The sequence below is a fragment of the Lynx rufus genome, unplaced genomic scaffold, assembly GCF_022079265.1.
Source record: "Lynx rufus isolate CCGP_SWC_20201006 ecotype Redwood Valley unplaced genomic scaffold, mLynRuf1.p SCAF_1, whole genome shotgun sequence".
Classification (NCBI taxonomy): Eukaryota; Metazoa; Chordata; class Mammalia; order Carnivora; family Felidae; genus Lynx; species Lynx rufus.
Window position 1 is genome coordinate 206,211,963 of NW_025814823.1, and position 19,803 is coordinate 206,231,765.

The following is a 19,803-nucleotide window of genomic DNA, read 5'->3' on the forward strand; positions in this document are numbered from 1 at the left end:
TTCAAATTAAAGAACGTTTCATAGCACTTTGGTATTAATCCCTTCAACTGCCATGTTGCCCTCTCTGCAACATTGCATTTTACTTAAAATCGACAGGAGAAAACCTGTTGCTGCTTGTTGTCTCGTTTTATGGCTTACCTGCTTAGGTCAGGCCCACCCAGAATACTCTCTCTTTGGTTAGCTCAAAGCCAACCAGTTAGAGACCTTAATTACAAATGGGGGAAAAAACTTCCTTTCTGTATCCTGGAACATAATCACGAGAATGATATCCTGTCATATTCACCACATTCAAGGGGAGAGGATTACACAGGGCATCTGTACTCACAGGGTGGAGGTTTTGGGGGCCATTCTAGAATTTTTCCTACTACAGCACCCAATAGAATGAGCAGCTAAGTCCAGTGCTATCAGAGACCATAAAATGAGATTATCATACATATTCTTTACATTGTTGAGTTAATAAAATGGGTGATGCATGCTAGTTGGTTAGACCAGATGACATCTAAGATCATCCACCACAGTATGCAGAGTGACATTACTCCAGTTGTGCATTCAAGAAGACCTTTTAAGCCAACTTTCTTTCATTCTTCCTCTTACCTTATAGTTTTTATGCATAGAAAGTTGCACATGAACATTAAAATTTTTTTTAAATATTTATTTATTTTTGAGAGAGAGAGAGAGACAGACAGAGTGCAAACGGGGAAGGGGCAGAGAGAGAGGGAGACACAGAATCTGAAGCAGGCTCCAGGCTCTGAGCTGTCAGCACAGAGCTGGGTGCGAGGCTCAAACTTGTAAACCATGAGATTATGACCTGAGCCAAAGTCGGATGCTTAACCAACTGAACCACCCAGGCACCTTGCCCGTGAACATTTTAAATTAATTTTTCTTCATTAAAATTTTGACTTATTTGTCTATTTATTTTGAGTATGGTTGACACACGATGTTACATTGGTGTCAGGTGTTACAACATAGTAATTCAACTCCATATATTATGCTATGCTTACCACAAGTGTAGTAAAATTCCAAGTTCTTATATTGGGCAGTTGAGTCTTTAGACCTCAAATCCTCTCATCAACACAAAAGAGTTGTCACAGCCTGTATTTGTTAACTGTTGCTATGTAATAAATTATCCAAAAACTTAATCACTTAAAACAACACACAGTTTGTATGGGTCAGGAATCCAGGCAAGGCTTAACTGGATTCTCTGCTTCAGGTCTTTCTCGAGGCTACAAATCAAGATCCCTCTGGGGCAGGGTGTGCTTCCAATCATACTCTGTGGCTATTGACAGGATTCAAATCCTTGAGGGCTGTTCAAATCAAGGCCTTATTTCCTAGCTTGCTATTGGCTGGAGGCCATTCCCAGTTCTTTATCACATGGACCTCTCCAACGTGACAGTTTGCTTCATCAAAGTCAGCATGAGAGAAAGTAACATGATGGAAGTCACAGTCTTTGTAACCTAATCTCAGAAGTGGTATCCCATCATATTTGTGTTATTTAATTCATCAGAAGCAAGTCACTAGATTAGGCCCATACTGGGGGGTCAGGGGGCAAGGATGAATGCCAGGAGGTCAGGGATTTGGGGGGTCAATTTTAGAAGGATACCTACTGCCTAAATGAAGGGATGATGTGGCAGACTGAGGAGGAACTAGTAAAAGTGATTGTTTCAAAGAAATGAAGGGGGAAAAAAAAAGACCTCTTCTAATCAGTTCATTTCTTCAGAGCCAGAGCAAATGAATTTGATTGGTGTGGGTTCATAATGGGAGTGGCCAGCTCTTCTCTGACTAGAGAATGCAAATCAGACCCAAAATTCAGAGGCTAAGCTTAGAATCAGGGGAGCAACATTAAGTATCAGGTCCAAGGTATGAGTCTGGGGCTGTAGACAAGAAAAAGATAAGAGGTGAGGAGCCCAGAAATACTGAGCCAGTGTAGCAGCAAAATATTAGAGCAGATAAGGCAGAAAAGTTGTGGATGTAGCCAAGAACAAAGAAATAAAAAGCACTGTCTTGCTTGTGGGCAGGGCTCTCTGGTTTTTTTTGTTTTTTTTTTTTATATATATATGGAATTTATTGACATATTGGTTTCCATACAACACCCAGTGCTCATCCCAAAAGGTGCCCTCCTCAATACCCATCACCCACCCTCCCCTCCCTCCCACCCCCCATCAACCCTCAGTTTGTTCTCAGTTTTTAACAGTCTCTTATGCTTTGGCTCTCTCTGGTTTTTAAAGAACGAGGGCTCAGCCAGACTTTTCCTCTGTTACCGAAAGGTCATAAAATACCATTGTATTTTTGTTTTAAGTTCAAACAAATAGAAAACTTAATGGGTTAGTGAAAATGTTAAAATTGGGGAGGAAGTACTATTCCAAATGAAATCAAAACCCATGAAGATAGTCCTTTTTTGGCCAACATTAGATTGTGTATTCTCTCCCCCCAGTGCAAAGACAGTGTTTTTTATTGATTGATGATTTAATTCTCCTCTCCAAGTGATGTTTGCCTCTGCACCAAATGCTGTACATGGACCTCAGAATCACCTAGCTTAGGACAAAAAATGGTGGGGGTTTCTTCTTCTGACTGTTAGCTGTTTTTAATTTTTATTCCTAACATTCCCTTATTTTGATCTCCTAACATATTGTCCTGAAATGTCAACAAATAATTTAATCTAGAGACTAATGTCCTTTAAACAATTTTCAAAATTGGTGACTTTTTCTAGGCTTTTTTTTTTTTTTCTAATTTGCCAGATAGCCACATGACAGAATAATGAAACCAATGTCATATTGAAAGCAAAGAACCACTCATTTCTGGAAAAAGAAATCTAGTCATATTTAAATTCCCTTTCTGCTTGCTTCCAAATATGTCTATCACAATATTACAGAAGTAGCCAATTATTTTCATCTCCCTTCTTTTCACATGCTTGGAAATTAACTTTAAAAATTTTTCAAATTTTATAAATTAACCCTTATTTTGAGAGTTTAGTTTTTCATTTATACCTATTTTAATCCTAGATCATTTGATTATAGCTCTTCTTCAACTCACCTTTTTATTTCTTCCTTTAATCATGTTCTGTCTGTATATTGAGCCACAGCACAGGTTGTTTAGCCTTTTCATTTATATAGCAATTGGCTGAACAGCAACTAATAAGTTGATATGCGGCAATTTCAATCCCTGTTAAAATTTGCCAATACAGATCCAGACTGCCAGTTTTGCTTATTTAGAAAGTGCTAACATTTTCTTCCTATCCCATGTACTGAAGATAAATAGATCAGACAGTTCCAGATTAAATTAAACATGGCATTTCTGTATTTTGGAGTTACCTTTCATTGTTTAAAAAAAGCTAATAATTCTGAGGAGTTAGCTGTTCCAAATCTTAAAGGTTATCATTTGTAAGGCATTAAAGTATTCTTCAAAATATTTTCTCTAACAATTTACCAAGGTGTCTGAAGTTCATACTCTTGTTATTCCTCTGGGCTGTTTAATGCGCGACATAGATAGATGTACACATGGACATATATAGATTGACATAGATATGGAATATAGACAAAGATAAATATTGCATCACCGAAAACAATTGCTTCAAATAGCTTATCAGGCAAAGGCCCTGCGGTGATGGATGATAAATATAAAGGGAGTATGTGTGTGTATGTGTGTGTGTGGGTGTGTGTGTGTGTGTTGGGTGGGAGGAGTGTAAGAAGTAGAACAAGGTGTGTCTTTTTTATTTTCAAAAGAACTAGATCAGAAATGGGGCAACAAGGTCGAAGGAAGCCTGAGTAACAGATGGGGAATGACGCGTGTGAAAAATTCAGGACATATTAATTTCATGTTACCTGTTCAGTAGGTCATGCCCAAGAATTACGGGAGGCTTTCAAAAATAAAATTAAGGGGCATCTGTGTGGCTCAGTCCATTGAAAGTCCAACTTTGGCTCAGGTCATGACCTCACGGTTGGTGAGTTTGAGCCCCGCATTGGGCTCTATGCTGTAGGCACTGAGCAGCTTTGGATCCTGTCTGCCTCTCTCCACCCTCCCCCGCTCATGCACATGTGCGTGCTCTCTCTCCCTCTCAAAAATAAATAAACATTAAAAAAATTAAAACGAAATAATTTTTCTTGATTAGATCCAACAATATTTTAAATGGCACTCTGTACTTACAGGCAAATCATGCACATGTTCATTGCTACATTTCTGGAGTTTTGATATTTGTAACAGACAAAAAAAAATAATAAGTAATTAAACTAAATTAGTAATAAATAATAATTAAATAAATAATAATAAAATAATACATTAAACAATTAGTAACAATTAAATACATAATAATTAAATGATAATTAAAGGTTGCCCTTGTTCTTCCTAGGAAGAAATTCTTCCAAATTTGGAAGCTAACTCCAAAGAGAGCTTTCACTGTTGAGAGGAAATATTTGTGAAGAAAATAGTCTGTTAGTTAATTTTTTAAGTGCTGTCAGTTTTGTTAACTTATAAGAAAATCTGTTTATTCAATATGAGAAAAGTACTTGGCCTCATCCAAGTTCACCGTTGCTCAAATGAAGAGTAAGGAATGATGTTAAATGTTATCAACATTGTTCTGTCCTGTTGCTTCTTTTTCCCTGACTCTAACCCTGTGACCTCTTGTGCCTTCCAGAGTGTATGAGGTAGCAATTCATATGTTGATCATCTGTCCGTGAAAAGGGCTTCTTTATTCGTTGACACAAGCTCTACCATTAAAATCAACTCCGAATGAATGGAAAGGGCAAGATCATAGACAAAGTATTTGGAAACCAGTGAATCCCCATAAATTCCACTTTATAAGTGGTCACTTATGCCACCTATATGGAAAGTCAATCCTAATGAATACATTAAATTCTTTGTTGACAGAAGTAGAAGGTGATCATTTGTATTTAAAATACTGATCAGAAGGAATTTTTAAGTCATTTTATAATCAGTTTGGTCTGTTGAAGTGCTGTGTGTACTGTATAGGCTATAAAAAGGGCCTGCCTAAAACATGAGACTGAACTGAGAAAATATTACTTATTATTTCCTTTGGTTCATTTGAGGGAGAGAAATGGACATTATAAGAGGGAAAGAAGTTGGGGAGAGCAAAGGACTGAACTATAACCACATTATGCCTTGTTATTCTTCTAGGATCTCATGATTCCTTCAGCTTCTACATTGATGAAGCCTCTCCAGTAGGGCCTGAACAGCCAGAAACCGTCCAGAATTTTGTCTCTGTGTTTGGAACCGTAGCCAAAAAGCTGATGCGGAAATGGTTAGCCACTCAAACAATGAACTTTACTGGTCAGCTAGGAGCTGGGATCCGTTATTTTGATCTTCGAATTTCCACCAAGCCCAGGGACCCCGACAATGAACTCTACTTTGCTCATGGTTTGTTCAGTGCCAAAGTCAATGAAGGCCTTGAGGAGATTAATGCATTCCTCACAGATCACCATAAGGAGGTAGTATTCTTGGACTTCAACCATTTTTATGGGATGCAGAAATATCACCATGAAAAACTGGTCCAAATGCTGAAAGACATCTATGGAAACAAGATGTGCCCAGCGATTTTTGCCCAGGAAGTTAGTCTAAAGTACCTGTGGGAGAAAGACTATCAAGTGCTGGTCTTCTACCATAGTCCAGTGGCTCTGGAAGTGCCCTTTCTCTGGCCTGGGCAGATGATGCCGGCACCCTGGGCCAACACCACAGACCCGGAAAAACTGATCCAGTTTCTTCAGGCATCCATCACGGAGAGAAGAAAGAAGGGCTCGTTTTTTATATCTCAGGTGGTACTGACCCCCAAAGCTAGCACTGTGGTCAAAGGAGTGGCCAGTGGCCTCAGAGAAACGATCACAGAAAGGTAAGTGTCTTAAGGTATTGAGAAAAAGTCTTAAGGAATGTAACCCAAATTCATAGAGCTAGTAACTGACAGAGCTAAAATTTATACTCAGGTGTATTAATATCCTAGGGCTGCCACACAACATACCACAAACTGGGTGGCTTAAAACAGAAGAAACTTACGATCTCTCAGTTGCAGAGGCTAGACATCTGACATCAAGGTTTCAGCAAGGTCAACTCCATCTGATAGCTTTGAGGGAGAATCTTTTCCATGCCTCCCCACTAACTTCTGGTGATGGTTGACAAGCCAATGTCTTGGCTTATAGCTACACCATTCCAATCTCTGCCTCCATCTTCACATGGTGTTCTCCTCATGTATCTTTCTCTTCTCTTCTTATAAGGACACCAGTCATATGGGATTAGGGTCCACCCTAATTATATCATCTTAATTATGTCTGCAAACACCTTATTTCCAGATAAGCCTCAGTTATGAGTACAGGGGATTAAGACTTCAATGTATTTTTTTCTAGGACACAGATCAATGCATAGCACCATGCATTTTGACTCCATGTCCAGTTGTATTTTCATAGCACCCCTTTTCACATTTATATAGAACTTTAGAGATTACAAAGCCTTTTCTCTATTTCTTGTGGCCTTGTTTTATATACCTAATTCCATTTGATCTGCACAATAATCCTAGGAAGTAGATAAAAAGTGAGGTTTAGAGAAGTGAAATGTTTTGTGTAAGGCCAATTGGACAATGAAGGAGGAAACCAAGACTCAAATTCCATGCTTCTCACACCATATTCTATTCCTTTATGCTATACCATAAGCAAGGGTCACTCTCCAGAGCATGGGTTTCCATTTGGCAAGCCCAGCCATACATGTTAGAGTGGTGCTTACTTGTGAAGTATAATTTAAGCAATCACCAAAGATCTCTAGCTCTTTCCCATCAGTGTGATACAATATGTAGAACTGTACATATTGTTTATTCTTTTCAGTTAAAGTATCAAACAAAGCAAATATTGTCTGAAGAGAAACTATAATTCTTACCAGACCTTATCTTAAACTTTACTTGACATTTTGAATTACGGTAAGGAGATAGAGCATACATATTTTGCTCAAGGTCTTTGTAGGAAAAGACAAGGAGACGAGGAGAAAAGATTAGGAGATGAAATCGTATGGATGGCCTCATAGCATAGCATGTAGAGTAGGGAATGGCAGGAGGTGAAGCTTGTAGTGGGGCAGGAACACACTTGTAAGAAAGCCTTTAGCCAGGCTAAAGAAAGAATTTCATCTTATGAACAATGGGGAGCTAGAAAATTGTATTTAGTGGCATAGTGACTTGACCAGATCTGCATTCTAGATAGATAATTGGTGTAGCATGGAGGCAGAGGATTGGAGAGAGTGGACAGTGAAGAGGTGCTCGGAACTATTTCAGCAAGGTAACGCAAGCTAAACTGAGGAAATGAGAAAACACAGAAGGGGATGGTATCCCACAGCAAAAATTAGAATTATTTGACTATTTAGCTATGTGGTGTGAACGAGAGAAAAGAGTTAGGGATAAAGTTTCTTCTTGAGAAGTGGAATGAGTGATGCAGACATTTACAGAATCAGGAAACAAAGACTTAGGGAGGAGGTGGGGAAGCTACAGTCAAGGTTATGCTAAGTTTAAAGTATGAGTAAAGCATCCGGTGGATGTGGCCAATTGATCATTAGGAATATAAACCAATTCAAGTGGCAAATTATTGGCATTTTTTGGCAGTGAAAGCCACAAGCTATTTGAGTTGAGGCGTTCCTCCATAGAGAATTGCAACTTCCTTCTGTTATTCAGATATTAGCTGAGATCTCCTGTTCTTTAAAATTTTAATGTGATCCCCAGCTCTTCATTGTATACCCTATGCAAGTATAACGCCTTCCCTAGGATTTCTGCCAATGTCTAGATTTCTTACATTCCTATGGTATGAATGCTTGCTGCTTCTGGTTTATATCATTTTATGGGTTGATTGTCCCATGTGTCTTTTCCATGACCCTGTAGAACCTGAAACTTGCTTCTTGCTCAATTTCTACAATGGTTTTTAGATTTTACTGAGGATTTGAGACAACAGGTTTGGTTTTATAATTATAATAATACAATTAATTTTAAATTGAACTTTAGACTTGTCTATAAGTACAAATATTCTGGCCCAGGATATCTTCCCCAGATGACGTCTATATCACTTTAACCCCATGCTCAAGTCTTATGGCTAAACCCTCTCCTCCACCTCCTTCTCCTTTTCTTTTTCTCATCTCTTTTCTTTCCCTAGGCACACATTGTCTTGGAGATTCCACACTCTCCTCTAGATTATTATGCCAAACTATTCTCATTTCTGGCCCTAAGGCCCAGCTAGTCCCATCAGACTGTGTTTGATAGCACCACCTTCTACAACAGTTCATTGTTTTGGTAAATAACAACTTACCACTTCTCTTACATCCTTAAAAATGAGAGAGTTCTAGTGTATACACATAAGAATGTGTTGTTCTTAACTACACCCCACAAAGGCCCCAGATTTTGAGAAGTCCCTGAGGACCCATTAGAGGTAGGGAAGGCAGGAGGGGACTGGGAATCAACCAATTACAACATTCTTTATTCTCACTACGTCTTTAATGAAGGAAGCTTCATCTCTAAATTTTACATATTGGGCATGAAAGGAGTCTTCCCTTTCTTTCTTTACCTTCTGTTGCCTCGTTCTATATTTAGGAAAAGACTTTCCCATCTAATATGCCTGCTTTGCATTTGGCTAAGAACCATACCCTGCTTTTACCTGTGTAAGGAATAGCCTTTGGGAAGTCAGGAAGAAAAATCCACTCAAGGTATAGATGGCTTTCATTTTTTTCTCTTACAGGATTTCATGCAGTTAGGTCTTTGCAAGTTATAAGTTGAACTGCTCTTTGGTTACTTATGCTATAGTACAGTATTAGTAAAGTAGGATTTGTGGAAAAAAGACCAAATAAGTTAGGAAAGTGCTGAAAATTAGATATCTGCTTAAGTCTCTCAAAAGATTCACAATCTTTATAGCATGTAAAAGTCACTAACAAGCATTTTAATGAAGAATTCTGTTTAAACTGAACTAATACAATGTTTTGCAAACACTTAATATTTTCTCAGATAACACTTATTAACAGCCCATAAAATTAATTTTGAAAAACTGTCCTCAGTCATCTGCTCTAATTCAGAACTTTTCACTTGCCTCTGGCTTACATATCTGGAATAGTAGAGCTGTGTCACTGAAAAAGTTGGAAGAAAGGGGTGCCTGGGTGCCTCAGTTGGTTAAACACCCCAGTCTTGATTTCAGCTCAGGTCAGGATCTCATGTTCGGAAGATCAAATCCCACCTCAGGCTCTGCACAGGTGCCTGGTTGGGATTCTCTCTCTCCCACTCTCTCTCTGTCCCACCCACCACTTGCTCTCTCTCTCTCTCTCTCAAAAAATAAATTTAAAAAACTTAAAAAGAAAAAAGAAAAGGGGGAAGAAAAATTTAAAAAGTAGAAATGCAGACTCTGTAGGTAGAATCAACTTTTTTTTCCTCTCTAGGACTATGCAAATTACTTGCAAATGATTTGCAAATATATCTGAACCTGGCCATTATGAACAGAGTTTGTCTCAGAAGTACTAGAAAGACCTCCTTGTAAACAAATTGGAATGCCTGTATGCTGCGTATGGTATTCATGTAAAGCTCTGGTTTTGTTTTTATTTGATTTGACATATTTCAGCCTTCTGTGTGAGGCTTATAGGAAAAGGTCATTGTCAGTCCTTAGATAGTTCCTTGCAAAGTTAATTTACTTACCTCTGAAAATCATCGAAAGAATACTTGACTTCCCAAAGACATAGTGCTTCTTTTTTCTCATCAAGTGATAAAGCCCATGAAGACTTTTTGCCGTTTTCCTCTTGCTATTGTGCACAAACGTACTCATTCAGAAAGTCCTACATTAACACCAAAAGATGTAATGAGACTCTCCTTTGCCACCAAAGAAGTCGCTAGTCAATTTTAAGATCTTCCTGGACCTTAGGTATTTTCACCTGCAAAGTTTGGAGTTTGAACTAGATTATTTCCAAGACACTTTCCAGTTCTAAAATCCTACAGTTCTAAGATCCTGCATGTGACTAGTTTCTCTATAATGTTTTATGACGTCTAATATTTGGACTAACAAAACTGTGAGCACATGCATTTAGAAAACAGTGTTTGAAGGTGTAGGTGGCTTTTAGGACAACTCAACTCAGGTAGTGTAGCTTTCAATCTGGCCACTGGTTCCAAATATTGCAGATGCATTTTCCACATTTTAGTAATGCCAAAAGACACAGATTTTTATTTCTTAAAGACCTATTTTTAATTTATTTTTCAAACACCAGCTTTTGCACCTCACCCCCACGGAATTCACACGTTCTTAAAAAGAAGGTGTGCGACTTGAGTCAAGTCCTTCTCTAATTCATGGAAGTTTATTAAATTATAGGTTTTGTTAGTTTAAAAAAATCAGTTAGACCACCTGTTGGCATATTTAAGGAGCAATACGTCTTTGCAAGTAAATTGATGCTGAATTAATTGAGACAAGGTTTATACAGGCCAGTAATTTAGATGATGACGATGATGGTGGTGATAATGATTATGATCATCATTATCATCTATTTTAAGTGTTCCACATCTGTTTAATACTGTGCTAACTGCCCTGCCCATTTTCCCTCATCATCACAGTCATTGTTTGGAGGATGAAGTAAAATATTCAGCATGTAATTGGTTGTTGGCTGACTGTGAGTAAGCACCAATGTCATCCAGCTGGGAAAATGAAGGCTCCTGTATTGGTTGAGCCCACATTATGTACCAGGCACTGTACTAAGTGCTTTGCATGAATTTATCCATGTAATCTTCCCTCCAGCCTTGCAAGGTAAGTATTATTAAATACATTAGAGTTGAAAAACTGAGGATAAGAAATGTCTAGTAACTTGCTCAAAACTCTCATATTGGTTTAGCAAAACCAGGATTATTATTTGGATTTGTTTGACTCCAAGTTCCATGCCTACTCCTGCAAACTAGGTAAAATTCACGTTTCTTAGCAGTGGGTACATATAATATGCTATCTGTCATCTTGGAGGGCAGAGTCAGGTCTAGGGGTTTGGCAGGGAAACGTATGCTGCAGTTGGGGTAGGCAAAGCTAATGAGAAGAGTAGATTTGAAATGTTTTGGTTTCAGCTCAGGTCATGATCTCAGGGTTCGTGAGTTCGAGCCCCATGTCGGACTCTGCGCTGGCAGTGCAGGGTCTGCTTGAAATTCTCTCCCTCTCCCTTGCTCTCTCTGGCCCTCCTCCATGCTCTCTCTCGCTCTCACAATAAATAAATAAACTTAGAAAAAAAAAAAAGAAAGTGAACCGAGGTAGAATGCTGTCATGGGGACCGTCATGGAAGCACCACTATTAAATAACAGAAAGGAAGGGAAAATTTAAAGGTGACTTGGTTTCCACCTCCTTGCCTTGTGCCTCGATTGCCCATTTGACTGTTTCCGTTGAGTAAGGAAATTGAGGCCAGAGGTATGCTAAACGATTGTCCGAAGTAACAGAAGTAACTGGCAGCAAATATGGGATTAAAATCCAGGTCTTTTGGCTTGCAGGCAGAATTTTGTCCTCTACACCTTAGGGAAGGATGAGGACAGAGGATGGACAAGAAGGCTAGGAAGAGTCAGAGACCATCAGACTGCAGGGACCAACATGGAAGGGTCAACCGGCTCTCTATCTGCATCGTGCGCAACATAACAAGGTGCCCTAGAACCTTGACCAGAGAGGATCAGACGTCAGACCTGGGGGTGGGCCATCAATTTTGTGCAGGGCTGACCTTTCATGGGCTCTCTTTCTGCCTCGTGAACACAATAAACTCTAATATTTCCATCTTATGGGGGCATACCCCAGTTCACAACCATACCTCAAACAATATTTCTGCTGCCCGATTTACTCTGTTGTTGCCTGGACCCAGCAGGTGTGGGGCTGGACTCTGGGAAGTTGTTCACCTGTGGCACCATCACCTTAGCAGCTTCAGGGAGCTCACGGAGGGTGGAGACTCAGCATGGTTCAAAGGCAGCTCAGGGTGACATGAGAAAGCACCAATCTCCATGAAGAGCAGCTTTCTGGCTCTGCCCTATCCCACCCCCAACCCCGCCACGCCTGCCATGCCCCAATAGGTCAGTGCACTGGGGGGACAGCTGATAATGGATTAGTCTCTTCAGTAAAAGGGAAAGTGGCCTCCTCAGGAGACACATGCCTAAAGAGAAAGAATGTCAAGGAGACCATGGAAGATCGGCATTAGGATAATCATTGTTTGTAAGATGCTTTCATCATAAGGTTTAATTTCTTCAACATATACTAATGGAGGCCTCATTTGTTCAACAGGTATTATTCTTGATATGCAATTTAAGAAACTGAAGGTCAGAAAAACTAAATAATTTGTTCAAGTGGGGCTTGAACCAGTGCTAGGATCAATTCAGAATCTAGGTCTTTTGAACCATTAGAAAGAGGAGTCTGGCTTGTAAATAAGATGGAAGCTCCAGACAAATGGGGCCATGCTTAAGAAGCGTTCATGAAAATGCAAATTCCTGTGTGCTTTCCCAGAGGCTCTGATTCATGAGCCTGTGGCTCAGAGTTTTCAATTTCTAACAGCCTCCAGGTGAGTCCTTCTTTGAGCAACACTGCTCCCCTCTGTAGGCAAGCTGCAGCTCAACCCCCACCCCAGCCACAGATGAACTTGGTTTCAAGAAACCTGGAAAGAAGACATCCGGATGGCCAACAGGCACATGAAAAGATGCTCAACGTCACTCCTCATCAGGGAAATACAAATCAAAACCACACTCAGATACCACCTCACACCAGTCAGAGTGGCTAAAATGAACAAATCAGGAGACTATAGATACTGGCGAGGATGTGGAGAAACAGGAACCCTCTTGCACTGTTGGTGGGAATGCAAACTGGTGCAGCCACTCTGGAAAACAGTGTGGAGGTTCCTCAAAAAATTAAAAATAGACCTACCCTATGACCCAGCAATAGCACTACTAGGAATTTACCCAAGGGATACAGGAGTGCTGATGCATAGGGGCACTTGTACCCCAATGTTTATAGCAGCACTTTCCACAATAACCAAATTATGGAAAGAGCCTAAATGTCCATCAACTGATGAATGGATAAAGAAATTGTAGTTTATATACACAATGGAATACTACATGGCAATGAGAATGAATGAAATCTGGCCTTCTGTAGCAATGTAGATGGAACTGGAGAGTGTTATGCTAAGTGAAATAAGTCATACAGAGAAAGACAGATACCATATGTTTTCACTCTTATGTGGATCCTGAGAAACTTAACAGAAGACCATGGGGGAGGGGAAGGGAAAAAAAAAGGTTAGAGAGGGAGGGAGCCAAAACATAAGAGACTCTTAAAAACTGAGAACAATCTGAGGGTTGATGGGAGGTGGGAGGGAGGGGAGGGTGGGTGATGGATATTGAGGAGGGCACCTTTTGGGATGAGCACTGGGTGTTGTATGGAAACCAATTTGACAATAACTTTCATATTTAAAAAAGAAAATAAATAAATAAATAAAATAAAAGTTAATCAATTCACAAAAAAAAAAAGAAAAGAAAAAAAAGAAACCTGGAAAGAGAGAGTCAACCCCAAAATTTATCAGTCCCCTTCCAATCCCAGATTCAGGTAGTTCTTCCTTAAGCCATGATTTCTCTACCCACAGACCATGCTAGATTTGTTCTGTCACTAAGGTAGAGCTACCCGTCACTGATTTCTAGAAAAAATTGGTCCTTTACTATTGTCTCTCATACATCTTCTCTCCCATGTCACATAACTCTATCCTAGGATTATTGTGCTGCAGAAACATGGGCAAGGCTTTGGGGAGAGACTCTTTCCCCCTGGGCCCAAAAGCACATTCCTTTGCAAGAAGCGTTAGTAACTTTGAGACTCTGTGTCTTCCACCAAAACCAATTAACATTATAGCATTTGCAACTCAGTGGCCTCCCCAGTCCTGATTTCAAACAGTAAAAAGAAGTTTCTATAACAACTTCGACCATAAGGCCGTGTGACACAAGAATGATTTCTGCCTGGGTCCTGCTGGGGTGTGGCAGGAGGGAGGGCTGCCTGTACCCCTCTCTGTTTTAACAGCTTTTGACCCAAGAATTTTTAAAACAGGAGTGCACATCAAAGCTCACCTTCTCCTTTATTCTGCTGATGTTGCATGATTAAATGACAGGTGAATACAGGCAGGCATCTTTCATTATCTGTGTCAGGAGAGTCAAAGACTAGAGAGAATGCCAAGCTGTTGGGAACTCAGTTGCCCATTCAGTGCCTGGTGTGTGTGTGTATGTGTGGGTTTGTGTGTGTGTGTGTGTGTGTGTGTGTGTGTGTGTGTGTGCATGTGTGTATCAGAGAGAGAGAGTGTGTGTGTGGAGGAGTGGGAAACTTGGGAGTGTGTGTGTAGGGGAGAGAGGGTGTGTGTGAGAGAGGGGGAGGGAAAATACGTACACTTGTCTAACAAGCATGGCGTAGGATAGAGGTTTACCCACTTGAATCTCTGGATCTAAATTTTCTTATGGGGAATTGCTTGGCAGATTGAATTTAACATCTGAAAAGGAAGTAGCCTAGTATGTAACTGGCATTCACAAAAAGCTGAGAGAGCAGGTGGGTTGATGGTGGGCAGAGGGAATAAAGATGGAGGGCCCAGGCAGCAGGGATGTTTAGTCAGTTAGATTGTGGCACAGTAATTTGGAGACTTCAGCCAGCAACTGAGGAATAAGGAGGCTTATTTGGGATTTGAAATGAACCAAAGCACATATTTTCAGTAGATGAGCCAGTAAGTGGTGTCTGTTTCAAGAAGTAAAATGGGTCGGATCTGGACAGCACAGGCCACATACTGAGGCGCAAGGAAGAGCCTTCAGGCTGGTGCTCCCTTTCTGCCCTGTACTGACAGGGCTCCTGAAGGGAAGCACAAGCCCATTCCACTGAGCACTCATCCAAAGGAACAGCTCCACTCTGGAGAGACCTTATTGAAAACTGGGGGAGGGGGAAGCATTGCCAAATCACTAGACACAAATATATAGTTGAACACACTGACCTTCCTTGTTGCAGCAGAAGAGAACTCCCACCATTGGGAACCATGATACATCCCAGTGAGAGGGTTGGAAGGGAATTTTAAGCCCTATAGAATTGGGGCTTAGGTTGAGTGACTTGGGGAAAGGTTCAAGGAATTAGAGGTTCTCTCTAGATTGGATTGTGTGAAAAGGCAAGGATAATTCTATAAGTGGGTATCTCCATAAGCCTTTACTTATTTACTTATTTTTTAATATTTTTTAATGTTATTCATTTTGAGACAGTGTGTGAGCACACGAGAGGGGAAGGGGCAAAGAGAGGGAGAGAAAGAATCCCAAGCAGGTTCCCAGCTGTCAGTGCAGAGTCCATCACGGGGCTCGATCCCACAAACCATGAGATCATGACTTGAGCCAAAATCAAGAATCTGATGCTCAACTGACTGAGCCACCCAGGCACCCCAAGTCTTCTTTTTTTTATGTTTGTTTGTTTGTTTGTTTTGAGAGAGAGAGATAGAGAGAGAAGAGGGGCAGAGAGAGAGGGAGAGAGAGAATCCTAAGCAGTATCCACACTCAGCGCAGAGTGCAGGGCTCAATCTCACTACCTGAGCCAATCGCTTAACTGACTGAGCCACCCAGGCTCTCCACGAATAACTCCTATCTGTATGGCCAGAAGAAGGATAAACTAGAATTGGCAAAGGAGGTGCAGTCATTTATTTTAGTCTAGAGAGGTAGATGTTTGGTTACTTTGTGGATGATCTTGTTTTTGTGCTTAGACAAAATTAAAGTATCCTTTTTTATCCCACTGTCTCATGATCTCAAGTAACCTAGTCTGAGGTTGGTATTCTGGGAGATTGTTCAGGTCCAAAAGGAACATAATAGGCCTAGTTGTGCGTGTCAGGCCAGCTTCTAAATGTCAGGGGTGGCTTTTAAATTTCTTTTCTCCCTTTTCAGTGCAATGCAGGGAAGAAATATCACTTCCATTTGGTTTAAAGCCTCTGGTGTGAATTAGGCTTCCCATGTGCTTTTTCTTTGTGGTTCTTTTTCTCACTGAAATAAGTGAGGCTGTATCTATGTAGGAGCCCAGACCATTTTGATTATGAAGCCAATCAAAGAATTGGTGATACCCCAGCCCAGGTTCATCTACTGAAAGTGAAAACTCTTCACATTGAGCCATACTGACAATCTTGATATTCTTTCTCTGCAGTCTTAAGTTTCTGCCTATCTCATTGAGAAAGGGCTGGGGCTGAATGGCAAATATAAGGAACCCAGGTGGTAGATATCAGAGGAGTTGACGGTGAGAAAAAAATGTGAGAACACAGAATTTTATAAAGAGAATTGCTGATTCTTTGATATTGGTGACTATTCCAACTTTCTTCCCAAAGTTTCACAACTTGTTGAAGGCACAAAGAAGCCAAAGGGGAGAGTCAACTGTCACATTTACAACTGAATTGTTTTCTTGCCCTTTATGGCAGGGGGAGGCATATCCGCCTGGGCTTGCTTGAATGGGTGCACTAGCAGGCTTATTTGTGTTGGGCGCATTTGGTAGACTCAGCTTTGGGTGACTAATCTGTGCATTCCCAAGGGTGACTCCAACAGGTATAAATACTTATTTCAGTGAGGTGTATGAGCTAAATCCTCTCTGTGAAAGGATAAAAGGGTGAGGAGTTGCTCCACCTGCACCCCACCTAACAAAATTGTTACAGAAATCTCAAATGAGTTAACTAACACCACTCTAGGCAATGACATTTCAGCTTTTAATTTATCACATTCAGTTGATAAAATATTTTCTTCCGTAATATTCTCATTATAACAACAATTTAAAAAGCTGTAAATATGATATTTTCTCAGACTCTCTGGCCTTGGGGCATTTCGGAAGCAAACACTACATGCATCGGCTGCAGACACTAATCTTTGGCTTCATGGTGTAGAGCACAGATCTTCCGGCTCTTGATCTGTGTGTCTGGGATTGTAGCCTCGCTCATTAACTTATTTTAAAGTACTAAAAATAATTAGACAAGGATAGATAGAAACTTGCTTGTCATAATTGATTTTTTTTCAGAAATCGCAAGTATAGCTTGCATTTTTGCTTTAGAATATTCCTTCCTCCCACCCCCTCATCACTTATTTCTCTGTGGCCTCAGCTGTTAAAAGAAAAGAAGCTTACAAGTTGTTTCTGGAGCTGTGACATCCTTTCTTGAAGGAGCGGTATGTGGCAGTGAGACTGTAATGTGTGATTTCATTAGTGAATGCTAACAGCACAGGCTGCCCTTTGGAAATGTATGGGAGATTTGGCCAATATAAAACTGAGCGAATTCACCGCGTAGCTGCTGCCTGTCTGAATACTAAGCAGAAAAGCTGTTGCCAATATGACTTAACTATGGTTTGAAAATGAACCAGTCAAGAGGATAAACAACACAGTAACAAGTTATTCATGAATGTACATTTTTCAGATGTTTTGGTTCATTTTTGAAGAGTTTAATTTAGATGGCCTGTTTCTCCAAATAAAATACTTGTAAGAAGTAGCTTATAGTGAAGAGATTGTAGGGAAGCTAGGTTAGATAGTTCAGTCTAAGTCAAATCTGTCAACAGATACCCTGTGTTGATTTGGGGGACATATGATGGAAAAAACAAATAGCCTGGAAACTTAGTTTTATTCCTGTCTTAGTTTTACATTTACTGGTTAGCAGTTGAACGTTTGTGTAATGAATTTGACCCTTATTGCCATTCACAAGCAGAGCAGGCTGCCACGTGCATTTCTACCTGGTTTTATAGACAGAAGGAGAATTTCACACCTTTGCGCGCGCGCACACACACACACACACACACACACACACAACTCATTACCACTATGGGCTTACACTTTACATTTGTGTTCTAAGCAGCCCCCAAACAGGATATGGCCAATACTCTTGTATCTGATAAGGACTGAGAGACTCCATAATACCATGGACATTGAGGCAGATGTTTTAATGTCTCCATGACATGGGCTGTGCAAATAAAGGCGTATTCAATGGTCCACAATTTTCTGCTCCAAGTAGCATTAGGTAGCCAGCTTGAGATTGAAAATGTGATGTGATGTGTGTGTGTGTGTGTGTGTGTGTGTGTGTGTGTGTTGAAAGGTGTAAGAGAGAAGTAATGAAAACAAACAGAAATCTACTTTTTTCTCAGCATCTGTGAGAGTATATCTTCCGATTGGAGGTACAGAAAGTGTTCAAAGACCAGATGTGGTGCCCTCACCTAGTTTCAAGATTGTTCTGGAGCATACAAGTACAGTGATTCTTGAGGTATTTCTTTGGCAATTGAGTTGTGAAATTTTATTTCCCTATCCCAGCATTGCATGGCTTATCTTTGTGATATTTTGAGGCTTTTGTCTTTCTATAACTCTTGCTAAAAATTCAGATAGAACTTAGATATGGTGGGATAGAGAGGAGAAGAAAATAGCATAAACCACTTGGTGAATGTTTTTATGCTATGGGTGTAGAGAATTTTAATTTCTCTTTTTAAAGTGACCAAAGTAGTTTCTCTTAGAGTCCCAGCTCAAGAATCCATCTATCTTTTGAATCAGCCAGTCACTCAACCAAAAAGAATGTGTTAAGACCATGCTGTGGGCTTGGAGTGGGGATAGGAGAGGCATGGTGTACTGTCTTATAAAATATTGCCTCCTGATCCTTGGGTTACAGGATAATCTTTTTAGAACTTGAGATTTATATAGGAGACAGAATTAGAGAATGGCACATGACAGAATTTGCAACTAGTACTAACATTTTGACCTGTAGATTTCATATGCCATAGGAGCTCAAAAGAAGGAAAGATGACAAAAGTGACTTATCTAATATTTCAGGATAATAATACACTGACCGTCTCTGCCCTTTACCTTCCTCCAACCATTGCAATGTGTTGTACACAAATATCAAAAGTATGTCTATTTTCTCTACTCAGATGTGGTCTACTTTTGTGGTTCTCTAATCATTGGCCATTGACGGTGGTAAAAGCATCTTTTCTAAGGTAGAAAATTCTGCTTGATTTTGGGAACATTTCCAGACAATAAGGTTCAAACTAGGCCAACAAGTTGCGTTCTGTGGTGGTTTCAAAGACCCAACACTTTGTGTGTTTACTGGTGTTAGTGATGGCTGTTTATGAGAGAAGGGAAAACAAAACCATTATGCGAAAGGATTTTCTTTTGACCACAAAATTCAGCAAGTCCCCTGAGAAAATTTGGCAACTATGTGACTCATGTCTTAGTTTTTAACTTTGAGGTAGAAAAATATGCTTTTAGGTTTGACATTCTGTCCTGCCCACCATATATGTCAAGATACTTCCTTTGTTATCAGAAGTACATATCAATGAAGTACATTCCTTCACTTATTGAATTAACTTGACAAGGGAGCCACCTTTGGGATTTCTGAAAGATAGCTGGGAAGCAACTTTTGAGAAATATGGTTGGTCTATTTTTTCCTCTCTTCCTTCTCAGTTTTGCAGTGAAAAGGGACAATTTTATAGCAACTTGGCAAAACGTAGCGCAGGAAGTCCCAGCTGTTCTTGCCCCAGCTGCCTGTGAGATCTAATAACATAGGGTGGGAATAGCACATCTCTCAGAAGAGCGCACACATTTTAAGTTGCTTTAATTTTCCTGCCAATTAGACTTTTAAGATGCCAAATGTATCTCCAGGCAACCTCTGTGACAATTTAGTACCCTTTGGTAAAGGAGCTTAAGGCAAAGAAAGATTTTCAAGTGGCAAACGGCAGGGGATACATTTATTCTTTCATCACCAAAGAAAAATGCATGTACGTATTTATGGAGACATGAGGACACAGGGATATTAATACTGACGCCACTGAAGGATGCTAAAGAGACTGGGAGTCAGAATTCTCAGCCTAGGGCAGGA

General features: G+C 40.1%; 1 protein-coding gene across 1 annotated transcript in view; it reads left to right on the forward strand.

Moving 5' to 3' along the window:
• The window catches only part of PLCXD3 (phosphatidylinositol specific phospholipase C X domain containing 3), a 165,705-nt gene that overhangs the window by 110,295 nt on the left and 35,607 nt on the right, over window positions 1-19,803 (forward strand). Inside the window, exon 2 of the mRNA XM_047073802.1 lies at window positions 5,128-5,836. Within this exon, the coding sequence (XP_046929758.1) occupies window positions 5,128-5,836 (709 nt within the window). The remainder of the gene's footprint in view (window positions 1-5,127; window positions 5,837-19,803) is intronic.